At 27.1% G+C, this 13,585-nt stretch overlaps 1 protein-coding gene across 1 annotated transcript in view; it reads right to left on the bottom strand.

Annotated features, from left to right (window-relative positions):
* LOC142332966 (uncharacterized) overlaps positions 1–13,585 on the bottom strand; it is a 233,063-nt gene that overhangs the window by 19,007 nt on the left and 200,471 nt on the right. Inside the window, exons 3-6 of the mRNA XM_075379689.1 lie at positions 12,419–12,572; positions 8,245–8,312; positions 6,013–6,267; positions 286–552 (exon numbers count right to left, since the gene is read on the bottom strand). Of these exons, the coding sequence (XP_075235804.1) occupies positions 286–552; positions 6,013–6,267; positions 8,245–8,312; positions 12,419–12,572 (744 nt within the window). The remainder of the gene's footprint in view (positions 1–285; positions 553–6,012; positions 6,268–8,244; positions 8,313–12,418; positions 12,573–13,585) is intronic.

The following is a 13,585-nucleotide window of genomic DNA, read 5'->3' as shown; positions in this document are numbered from 1 at the left end:
GAAATAGAATGTTTATTGTTTATTAAATTGTTTTCTATATTAGATAATCTTACCAATACTAAACCTATACTGATTTATACAAATGTAATTTTTAATGATCATTCTTGTTAAAAAAATAGCAAAACCTCCAGCCAGTTATGGTATTTCAAGATATGACCAAACAGTCCAGTATGTCTTAAGTTTTGACTTTACCTTCCACATAGAACAGCAAATGCCCTAGATAATGTATACCCTAAACAGACTCAAGTAATTAAATAGTTATTAAAATTTATCAAGTTATTTTACCTTTTTTAAGTGTCATTGTACGAGATCCTTCCATAGGACTAAAAAGTCCATTACAAGTCGCATCACCAGATTGTGCTACTTTATATTCAACATCATCAGCCCTTTGTTGTCTGATGTCTCCATCATATAAACCATTGATTGATACTTTTTCATATACAAAACACCTGTATCTTTCTTCATTTGATGTCGCATGACTGTGATGCATTTTACCAACAAGATATCGTAATGAACCTTCTTTCCATGTTGCTAGGCATTGCAGTTCTTCAACTGGAAAACAGAAAAGAATGTAATTTTGTTTTTTTAAATTTATAAAAAGTAGAATTATCAAGATAGTTTGAAAAGTTTCAATTCTGATCTTTAGTAGTAATAAACATACAGCTTACTTGTTTAAGTGCACTTGTTTCATTTAGCCAATCTAAAAAATTATGTATTCAATTGTGAAATTTTTTTTGTGAGTATCATGATGGAATTAAGGCTGAATTCCTTCAAAATTTACTGATTTAATGAAATATATATATATACATGTTAAATATTTTTTTTTTATAGTTAATAAAAAACCAATCTTTTTTGACAAAACCATGTAGATTTAACGTTTATGAATCTCTATACATGTTGATTTGACTCTCAGCTGAACACACTGGTACAGTCTGCTACTAACACAGATTCTTCATTAATTTTTAAAGGGTTTTTTAAGTATCTTTGACGTAAATCTGTCCACTTAACAGTTAATAATAATAATAATAATAATAATAATACTAATAATAATATAATCAATTTTTTCAGGTAATTAAAATCTGCTCTGATTAATAATGAAGATTAAAAAAAAATTCTTGTGTAGTTCTGCACAAGACCAACTTTTTGTTATTTTATTTTGTTTACTTTTGAAAAACTATCCATTCATTCTAATATAAAATTTTACAAAAAAAAACCTTTGATCCATAAGAAAATAGTTTCGCATCAAAAAAGCACTACAATAAAAAAAAAATAAGCACGAAATTAAATATAAATAATTTAAATAAGCATTACAATAATTATACTTCATAGTTTAATAAGAAATTCACAAAATTGAATTTATTTGTAATAAGTTTTATAAAAAATATAAATTACTACATTTTCTGAGAAAAATGTCAGTTAACTAAATGAAATAGTAATTACTGAAGGTCATGTAGTTAATTTAGTCATTTTATAAATTAATTTCATTAAAAAACAATCTAATTAATGTAAGTAATTGGAAATTATAAAGAGTTTATAAATTTGAATAATGCATAATTAACCAACGCATAGGTAAAAATTCAAGTGGCCTATACAAATGTATAATATACATATATACATACAGCTATATATTTATTCAAAATACATATATACAGCTTGAAAATGTAAATAAATAATGAATTTTGAATGCAAAGCTAAAAAATCCTTAATGAAAATGTAATAATCAATTTGTAATTCCAGTTTTAATATTACACATTAGTTTATAGCTCCGTAATGTTTGTACAACCTCCTTACAAATATTAATGAAGAACATTGTGGGTTTAACCAACATGCAAACTTGGCATTTGAATCTGAGCTTTCAACTTGTATTAAATTGCGGCTACTTTCATGTTAAAAAAAAAAAAAACATGGAAAGTTATCTATAACCATTTTTCTTTCCTGGCAAATAGGTAGAATAGTTATATTAGAGGGCAAAGTTTGATGATCATGTCAAAAATAGGGTATCTGGTTTTTTCTAATCTTTATGTTTTAAGGTCCAACAACTTCATCTAGACGAAAAAAAAAAACATGTACATGTATGTATGTATATATGCATGCATGTTCCGCCGCACTGTATTTGGCCTTATATATCTCAGGATTGACCAAATCAATTTTCTTCAAATATGTCTCAAATATTTCTACAGTAGAGTGTAAATTAATCTGAATTCAAAAATTTTTCGTTTATTTCTATGTTGTGTCTATACTGCTTGATCACGTCCATTTTTCAAGTTGTCTGTTAGTGTGAGGTTATTGTTGTTTGGTTAATTAGTAATTTTCATGTTATAGTGTTTTCTGAATGTTTATTTCTTTTTTTATTATAAAATCTTATTTTCATATCTTTTATTGTACGGTCTTGAATATATAATAATGGACATATCTCCAAGAAAGCGTTCAAAAAATGTTTCTCTTTCTGAACATACCAGTATGATACAGTAACAAATAGCTTCTGAGTGTGGTGTTGGACTAGGAACAGTGAATGCTATTTAAAAAAAAAAAAATTAAAGAAACTGGTTCCTTTTCACTTCAAAAGAAAGGAAAATGTAGCTATAAAAAAGAAACTTCTCCAACACAGGATTGGTTATTAGGGAGAAAAAGTAAATTTGATCCAAAATTATCTGTTTAGCAGCCAATGGAACAGATGCCATGTGACAACTGTTAAGAGCCGATTTCTTGCAGTTGGATGAAAAGCTCATTGACCGGCTGTTAAGCAGCTTTTAACACCTGCAATGTTCAAAAAAAGTCTCTTGTAAGCCAAAGCTCATGCTAACTAGACCAAAGAAGACTGGAAAAATGTTTTGATTTCCAATGAGTCACATTTTTAAGTTCAGGGGCAAAAGGTTCCACATGTTAGAAAAGCACAGATGAAATTACATCAAGCTCATATCTAACAATCAGTTAAAATCTCTAGAAAAGAATGTTTTGTAATTGTTTCACATTTGAAGGCTCTTGTTCATTACTTCTAGTAGAATATATCAAGATTCTGAAGGAAAAGGTTGTGAAGCAACTTCAAAACAAATTCCCACAAGGCATCGGTTTGTTCCAGTAGAATTTAGCGCCATGCCATATTGCCAAAAAAGTGGAAAAAGTTTTTGGAAAACAAAACATTAAAGTGCTCTTGTGTTCAGGCGACTTCCTAGACTTAAACCCAATTAAAAATCTTTGGGCAGTAGTCAAAAAACGACTCTAAAAATTGAACTGTACCACAGAAATTGACCTCATTCAAGCAGTAATATCAGTATGATTTCATGATGAAAAAATCAAAAGAATGTGTAGTACATTTGTTGAGTCGATTTCAAATTGTGTATGTCAAGTGATTAAGAATAAAGGAAGACATATTAATTACTAGATATACATAAATTGTATAGGTTTGATTTTTTTTTTTAGATAATGTTGCTTTTTTAAAATAACATCTGTGATTGGATTAAGTTGCTGCTGTTGTATATATGGGGCACTGATCATTTTTTTTTTAATTCGTTAAGGGGGATATTGTAAAAAAACCAACTACGATTTTCTTCAGAAGACATTTTAGAGAAAATTTTATTTAAAGCAGATTTGCTACCTACAATGTATGCATAATTAATAAAAAAATTTTCAAAAATTCAACTCCTATCTCTTAAAATTGAAATATATGTTTTTTTATTCTTTTGGCCCCTTCGGTTAAAATATTTTTCAAATTTTTTTTACAGTTCATATTTAGATCTATCAAGAAATGTCTACAATCTTTTTAAATTGTAGATCCTGGACCTAAAATGTAGAAAAGGTTTTTGAAAATTTTCTTTTTCTTATTTTAATCTTTATTGAAGGGAGAATTAGATATATAGTAAACTTTACATAAGCAAATTTGTTATACGTAAACTTTATGTAAATATGTTTAGAAAAAAATTTCTAATAATTATTCCCCACTTCTAAAATATATGTATTCTTTTTTTGGCTCTTTTTAATTTTTATGATTAAGAACCAGAAAAATCATGCAATACATTGCCAGCTTTTTAAAAAAAATATATGTACTTTTTTAAACCTTTCTAAAAAGTTATGATACAATTTTGAAGCTACATTTTTAATTTGTTAGCTTTTAACATTCGCAAAATTTTGAGTTAATTGCGTTTTTATGTTTATAAAAATGTCAGATTCAGTTTGCATTAATAATTTTTAAATAAATAAATTTAAAAAAAATATTTTTATAATATGCTTTTTCATAAATCATTTTGAAATTTTAGTTTAAATAATTTTGAAATTTATAAAAAAAATTTAATTTTTCTTAACTGCTACTTATTTACACAGTAGAGTTCAAAATGTTAAGGATTGTATTAAAATTCACATTTACAGACTATTTTATCATGAAAGGATGACATAAATTATTAAAATGAAACCAAAAAATCTATATAAATAAAAATGTAAATGTTCATTTGTTCAGAATCTTAAATCTCCAAAAGTTCTTCACCGATTGCTTTGAAATTTGACACAACATTGCATTCGAATACATGCATGATTTTATATACCTACTATTTATTTATATACCTAAGATGTCACACCTGTAACAGGTAAAAACATGGTTTTTTTAAAAACAGTGCTATCTGTTGGACATAAAAACAACACATGCTATACTAAATATTTTAATATTCCATTTCAATGTTTCCGATATGTGTCTCCGCTATAGACTAAAAAACTACTGGACCGATTTACCCGTGGGGAAAAAAGGAAGAAAAGGAAAAATTGGAAAAGGGAAAGAAGGAAAAATTGAGAAAGGAAAAAATTGAAAAAGGTAAAAGAGAAGAAGGTAAAAAAGGAATAAGGGGAAAATGGAAAAAGGGAAAAGGAAATAGAAAGGGGAAACGAGAAAAAAGAAAAGGAGAAAGAGGAAAGGTGAAAGGGAAATGAGGAGAAGAGATAGGGGAGAAGGAAAGGGAAAGGGGTGGAAAATGGGGAAATGGGTGAAAGGAAAAGTCAATATACATATGAAATAAATAAATAAATATATATATATTCAAATCTAGCAATAGCGAAGCATTGCTGGGTCTGCTAGTTATAAATAAAATTAAATAATGTCAATACTATGAGTATTATACTATATATCATATAGTATAATATATACTATATTGTATTACTTACTGTAAATACATACCTGTAAATACATGTTATCAGTATTTTATTATTTTACTACGCTAATTTTATACGTTGATTATGTTTGAAAATCATTAAAGTATTAAATTTATTTAATACTTTATTAATAATAATTCTATTAATAATAGTAATAATCATTTGCAAAGCAAGCAAATTATTATTACTATTATTTTACAATTACTAAGCAAATCTTTAATTTTAATTATCAAATTACAGTGAGAAAGTAAAAATGTTACTTTGTTTCAATTTCCAATACCTGATTGATAAACATGATTGTTTAACCATAAATACAAAACAAAATTTGCTACCTAAACTAGCTTTTTTTTCCAATAAAACCAAATCATGAATAATTTGTTACTTTTCAAAATGGTATAGCCATTAAAAACTTTTTTGTGATATATTTATTTGAAAACAAAAATAGCTTTTAGTTCTTAAAATATACATTATTTGTAATTTTCAAAGGAAAAATATTAAAGATATAAAGAAAAATTAGTCTGTTGATGTCTGCAATAGAACAGATTAGACTAGTCATCGTTTATATTTCATCAAGATATAACCAATTAAGTCTTTTATTTTATTTATGTGCTTTATATTAAAAGCTTGTTTTATTAGATATTGTAACACTTTTAAAATTTTAAGTCAAAACCAGTAGGAAATAAGGAGGGATAAATAGACACATGTTTAATGGGAACACTGTTGTCAACAGCGGTAAATGGGGAATTATATTATGAGCGCATATTGATGGAATAGTTTTGTTAGTGAATACAGTACAAAAATTTGTTGGTAAAATATATCCCTTACTAAAAATCACAAATTAGAGCTTAGGTTAATATATATGTAGCTTAAGTTTATTACCTGCACTTTCAGTAGAGTGTACATCAGGGCATGCTTGGTATCTTAAAAGAAGTCTAGAATCATGAGTACATGAATCTATTGTAGATAATGGGTATCTACATTCACCATAACCCCTATTATAAGTGAATGTATGTCCTCCACGAAATGGACATGGTACTGGTATTGCTCCTTCTCTGAACATAGAATATAAAAGAGCATCACCTGTGATCAGTGAACATAACGAGTGAAGGCTGTCTCTTGTGTGTACACAGAATGCTAAAACAAAAAATTAGAACAATTTATTATTATTTCTTTTTATTGAGATGATCCTCAAACATACACGTACACGTAACAATATAATTTTCATTCAAATTCAAAACAAAGGACTATTGTTTGAAAATTGTCTTATGTAAGGTCTACAGTTATCGAATCTAGGGGATAAAGATTCAAAATACTTTAATGTGTTTGTTTATTCAGTTTAAAATAAATAAAGAGTAAAACGAAGATAATAAAATATGATATAAAAGAGGATAATAAGGAATTAAAAATTAAAATAACTGAATATAATATACTGTCGGTTACAGAATTTTGAAATTTAGGAAGGAAAATTATGAAGGATAGACTGGAACCTTCAAGGAGATTTTTCAAGAAAAAAGAAATTGTTAACATAAATTACAGATCTAAGAAATAAAAACATACACTTAAAAATATCTGTTTGTAATGTAGTTTTATTAGTAGTGATATATGAACATTAGAAAAATTAGAACAGAAGGGATTAGAAAACAAAGATATGGTGTTAAAGGGCAATGTTAGAGATTCAATTGGTAGATAAAATTTGAAATGAAGTCAAATAAAAGAAAAAAGTTTATGGAAATCTTTTAAAATTATGAACCAGGTTGGCAAGCTATGTACAGGCTCATCAAAAAAAGATTACAGGAATTTAAAAAATCTAGAGATAATCACAACTTTTTTTGTAAATTCACAGACTCATGTTGGTTTTATTTACGTACTTTAGAATGTTTCAATTTGAGCTCCATTGGCTGTTCTGCAAATATCCAGCCAATAATCAATTTCTACCTAGGTTCGATGGATCAGCACAGGCGTAACTGTGACAATAGCAGCGATAATCGGTTGTCTTAATTGTTGTACATTTCTGATTTTTTAACGTATCCCCATAAAAAAAAAGTTAGAGGTGTCAAATCTGGGCTTCTCAGAGGCCAAAGCACAGAACCAGTCTTACCGATCCAATGATTAGGGAACCTTTCAATGAGAGTGTGTTGAACACCTAGGCTAAAGTGTAGGGATGCACCATCTTGTTGAAACATTACTTTCTTGTTCATCTTTCTTTTTTTTTCTATTTAGCCTCTGGAACCACCATAAGGTATTAATTCAGAGGATGATATGTATGAATGTAAATGAAGTCTAGTATTGTAGAGTCTCAGGTCGACCATTTCTGAGATTTGTGGTAAAGTGAAACACAAGCACCAAAGAACACTGGCATCCATGATCTAGTATTCAATTCCACGTAAAAGTTTACTAATCCATGTAACCTTTACTAGAATTTTAACATCTGAACTCTCAACTTTCTTGTTCAATTTGGTCAACTTGTGGGAAAATGTACACCTGTGTAGCACGTTAAATAGACATTCCCTGTGATAGTTAGTTCATGGACAAAGAATGGGCTGCTGAGATCCATACATTGTACAATTATGTCAAAACATTAAGATAACGAATCACCACTGCTATTTCCAAAGTTACATCTCCGATGATCCAGCATAAATCAATTATTGGCTGAATGTTTGCAGAGTGATTAACAGAGTTCATATTGAAGCATTTTAAGGTATGTAAAAAACTTTTGAGTTGGTGAATTTAAAAACAAAGACTCATCTGATTATCTCTAGTAGTTAATGAGATATGATTTTTTTAAATTACTGCAATCTTTTTCGATGACCTTGTCTATTAAGATAACCAGATTTAATTAATTTGGTAATAGAAAGATATATACAAAACTGTAGAGAAAAACAAATAATGGATGGAATATACATTATAAAAGAGATTATTGAAGATATAGGATGTAATAATTATGTTGAGATTAAAATATTTGTACAGAACAGAAAGGAATGGAAGATAGCATCAAACCAGACAAATAACTGATTATTATTTAAAAGAATTTTTATTGTAACTTAGTATGAATGCATTAATGATGTACTATAAAATCATTCAGATTCAAAAAATTAATAAATAGATACTTACTCTCTTTATATTGAAGAACATTTTCATGTTTTTCATGAATAACAACACATCTATAACATATTCCTTTACTGTAAAAAAAAAACACACACAAAAAACCAATAAATAAATATGAAAGGAAAGTATTACATATGTAAAACTTAATTAATTGTAAGTTAATTAAAATGAAAAACTCAATAGATTGTTTTCATAATATTGTTTTTCATTACATATTTTGTAGACCAAATGAAATAAATGAAAGCCAGCAGTAGAATTTTGTGCATGTTATAGTGGAATTTTGTGTATGCAATTATTAAATAACAAGAAAAATGAATTTCATTAAAATCAGTTTGAAATGTAATGAAAAATGCACAAAAAAAAATTCCAATTAATTCCCTTTAAATTTTATTGATTTATATTTTCACATTTTCATCACTATTTTTATGTACAAAAATTACAAATTTTCACAGTTTCTTGTTTTATTACTTTTGAATAAGTTATGCTTAGCTGATCAAGATTATCCGTAATTCTTTCAAGTATATGCTGAACTAGTTTCTTAGTTAATCTGTAAAATAGCACATACCCATTCCTAACATTATCCGTAATGAAACATTTTATACTTATCTGAATAAAACATTTGCTTATTACAATCTGTTTATCATTATCTGTTATTTCAGTAAAGAAATCTTTTGTTTTTAATAAATGGAAATTTCATAATACGGATCCTAATTTTACTTTAATATTATATGATATGGTGGTCATGTTTTTTTTCACAATAGGCCCCTATGATATATTTCATATAATGAAAGCAATATATACATTCCAGTAATTACAACCAGTTTTTTCTTATATTACCTTCACCTGTCAAGATTTTTATTTTAAAAAAAGTATTTTAACGTATGCATATATATTAACAATAAGTAAATTATAAAATAATTTTATTTAAAATGTAAAAAAATTTACATTATCAACAGATTAAAGAGCTAAGTAAAGTATTTTCACTGCTTTAAGAAATTATTAAAATGATGGCACGCTCACCAAGTATGTATGGAAAAATTTTTGGTTACCTCTAAAGATCAATTTTACTTAATGTGAAAGGAATGTGGTAATGTTGAGTATTATTTGCATTTATGAGGAATGTTTTCCTTTATTGTTGAATTCATTTTTTTTAACATATAGTTTTTAAAACAGACTAATAGTAGATTATTTGAAATACTAGTTATAAAAACTGTACTTGAGTGTAAGCTTGCTTTTATTTTAATCAAATGTTTTTAGAATTGTCAATTTTAATTTTAACTACTGTTTGGTGTGATGCTGGAATTTTTTTTAAGATGATTATTCATCACATTAACTCAAAAATTGTACATGAGCTTACAGAATAGAACTTCTTTTATGTCTGAAAAATATCAGTCTGATGGGGATTTGAAACTAGGACTTTCCAAATGAAAGACTGGTATGCTACCATTTTGCTACATAGTCATTTGAATCAGGATTTGTATAATCTTTGTTATTACAAATATGTTCAAATATTATTGATTTAGAAAATGGCCGTTTTTTTTTTTGACATTTATACTGAGTGAAAGGTGTTATGCACCAAAAGGATTATAACAGATCAATATGAATCAGAAATTTTGTAAAAAAAAAGAAGCATATTTCAATAATTGTGAAATAATTATTATGCCCATTTAAATATTTTTATGCAATAAATTCAAAATGTTTGTCTTCATTTTTGTAAACACGATTCTATTTTGAAACTGTGTGATTCCTGATTGCATTTACAGAGGAGTGTTTTCTTTGTAATTTCACACCAGTTTATTGTGATTATTGCGTAAAAGTTCTTGGGTGTTTGTGATAGATAACAGACTTCAGATGGCCCCACAATTAAAAAAATGGAAGTATAAAGTTCAATAACCTAGGAGGCTATTCAATAGGATATTGTCATTAAATCCATTTGTTAGGAAATGTTCTGTTAAAAAGTCTTGCTTAATGAAATCAAAATATTGGATACACTTTATTTTAATAGTTGATTTATTATGATAAATTCATAATTAAGCTTAACATAGTGTGTTCCACATATTTTGTAAGGTATATACCTTGTTTGTGTTATTTTGTATGACTTCTAATATATTGTGTATCTTAATATATAATTTCTAATTATACTTCTTTCTGACACATTTCGTTATCTTTGGTATACTTATTTAAAGAATATTTCTCTCCTAGGAATAGTCATGCTATTTAGTATTTCTTCTAATTCAGTTTTGATGTCTGGAAAAACAACATTGCCATCAGTAAATCTTATATCAATTTTCTCTCCTAGGGTATTTACTTTGTACTCAGATTTGTCTATTTCTTTTTTTTTTTGTAAATCTAAAAAGAATTGAGGTTGATAACATCTTTTCCTATTCCTTTCTGAACTTGTTTTTTACCTTATAACTGCTACCTAATTCTTATACAGCTAAATAACTCTTCTTTCCTTACATCAAAATTTTGATTTCTTTTAAAAAGATTTTATTCCATTCTACATTATGTTAAGAAATGCTTTCTTCAGATCTATAAATCCCATGTCTTTTTAACCCTGACCTTTAAGATTAGTCAGATGGCCAACATGGCCTTCCTTATACCATGCTCTACCTAAAACTGAACTGATCATCAAATATATCTTCTAGTTTGCATTCTTTTTGGTATGGTAACAATTATTCTGTTTTTAAAATCTGAGGATGTTTCCCATAAGTTTTGCCTTTCTAATGTGTAAAGTTTACTTAGTTCTGTTTCTCCCAGACAATATAGTAATTCAAATGATTTATCATTAATTCATACTGTTTTGTTCTTGTTTAAATCTTTCAGAGCTGTATGAAATCAAATAAAATGAAATCATAGCATACAGTCTCCTCTGAAATCATAAATTTCTTTTATGTTCTCTTGAAAATAATCAGATAATTTTTTTAATTGTTCTCCATCTATGTAAAGTAGGAAATCATATGTATTCTTTCCACTTAACTCTTTGATCTCTGTATCAAGAATTTTCCATTTGTATCTCTGATATTAATACATTTTGGCATCATTTTCCTAAAATTCTCATTTTTCTTCATGCTACATCTACTTTGTACTAATCATATTTTTCTGTACCTCATTTATCTCTCCTTCAGTCAGTTTCACCTTCTTGTTTTTTTCATTTTAATACTTTCAGTGTTTGTCTACAAATTTTAGTGCTTTTTGTTGGCTTTATGAATTAATTCATCATAGAAGCTCAAAGCTTATATGTGGAAATATGAAAATGGAAATTTGTAGCTCGTGAAAAATGCCATGCTACCGAGATTCAAGCTTGGGATCTGTGGATGAAAGGTCAAGATGTTACCACTGCCAAGATTGGAATTACTTATTTTCCAAAGTTCCCTATTTAATATCTTCTCTCATTTCTTAATTTCCTTCTTTATTTTATCCTTTGCTTAACTGAAGCTTCTGTTAGAGTAATTATATTTTCATATTTCTTAATTAAGATTTTTTTATTTTCAGGTAATAGAATGACTTAGTGTTGCAGTATATAATACTTAATTTCAGCTGCTGATGAAATGGTTGTGAGTAAAACTTAAAATTATATACTGTTATACCATAATTTATAGTTAAATTTTCAGTCATTAAGGGCATATTACAAATTCATATGTATATTAAAGTTAGATTTTATTTCATACTTTTTCATTTGGTTAAGATGTTTTAATTAATTTATAGGATGTAGCAATTTTTTTTACACGAATGTATGTTTTTGATAAGCTCTCTAAAAGGTACAATTTTATCATCATGTCTTGAAAATTCAGACCCTAACTAGGAACAAAAATAGGATATTAAGATATTAGGCTTATTGCGCAACTACTAGAACTGAAAATGGATTTTGTGAATCACTCAGTTTTTATCTTTTATTAATGGTGCACTGGTTCTTTGAGTCCTGGCATCTTCAGGATGAAGAACCTAGCATGGTCAGGTCTATACCCACTGAATCAATAATGAAGAAAAAGAAAAGGGATGAACAATAAGGAAAAGGGTGGTCGATGAGAAAAGGAAGAACTTTTATTTTTAGAAGATTGTTAGTAAGTGGGTTTTATATTAATTATTTATAACGGGCCCTGTTTGATAAAATTATTATAAAAGAAAGAACTACGTCACAGAATAGTTAACTATTTACCCAGAACCAATTAATACATACTCATCTATAACAAGAAATTTATCACCATCAGAAGCAAGGCATCGACCCTTTGTACTAATCCTATTATCTTGTACTATTATTGGTTGTCTAACACCGCTTTGGAACCAGGTGCCAGTCCACCTCTCTGGAATTTGACATCCTCCCACCAGTTCAACTGTAAAAAGAAAATAAGAAAATTAAATTGAATATTTGATTATTGGAAATGTATATAGTTTTATATTGAATATTATACCATTGTCATTATTATTATTATTATAAGTCTTTCAGTTATGAAATATTAATTAAGTGAATATAATAGGATATCACTTCGTTTCTTATTTTTCTTTGTAAATCTGCTATGGAATTTTTTGTTCTTAAAAATAATTATGACCTTTTTGGAAATGAGTTCATATCAGATTTTCTACAATAATTTATGATTATTACAACATACATTTACATATATAATGAAATTTAATTTATGAAATTAAAATTATTTGAAAGAATATCTGGAATTTATTATATCAAATGTTGAATATTTTTTAATATAATGTTAAATTTTTTTTCTTAATCATTAAACTGACAATGGACACAAATAAATTTGTAATAAAATATAAAAACTTTTAAAAATGTTATTTAGTATGTAATTTGAAATCTCTTTAGCAGATTACTGTTGCAGAGAGTCATATCATAAGAAATAATATGATTTTCTACTTTCTTTCATTTCAATGTAATTTTTTTTTTTAAATCCAAACTTTATCCTGACACCATTTTGGATATATACGTTGTACCAACTTTTTATTTCTACCATTTTTCTTGTCTTAAAGAAACGTTTAAAATATTTCAGTTACAATCCCTGGAACACCCCCTCCCCAAGAAGAGATTGAAATTTTATTTCTTGTCAAAATACAAAGTAGTTGATTGATAACTTATCCTGAAAGTTACAGTAATCTATCTAGAACGGTTTTAAAGTTGTTGAGGGTTCCCATACTTTTGACTCACTGTGTATGCCCCTTTCTGTGTGAAATATTGTATTCACAGTCTATATTCAGTAGGAGACAAAATAAAAATACAATTATAAAGCTGTTTAGATTGTGTAGACTTTAAAATTACGCAATAATTCTTTTCAGTATTTTACAGTTATAATTCTAAATTAAGATATTTTATAAATAGAATGTTCCTCAGAAAAGT

Source organism: Lycorma delicatula, chromosome 12 (assembly GCF_047948215.1).
Source record: "Lycorma delicatula isolate Av1 chromosome 12, ASM4794821v1, whole genome shotgun sequence".
NCBI lineage: Eukaryota > Metazoa > Arthropoda > Insecta > Hemiptera > Fulgoridae > Lycorma > Lycorma delicatula.
This window is presented reverse-complemented; position numbering and strand designations above follow the sequence as displayed.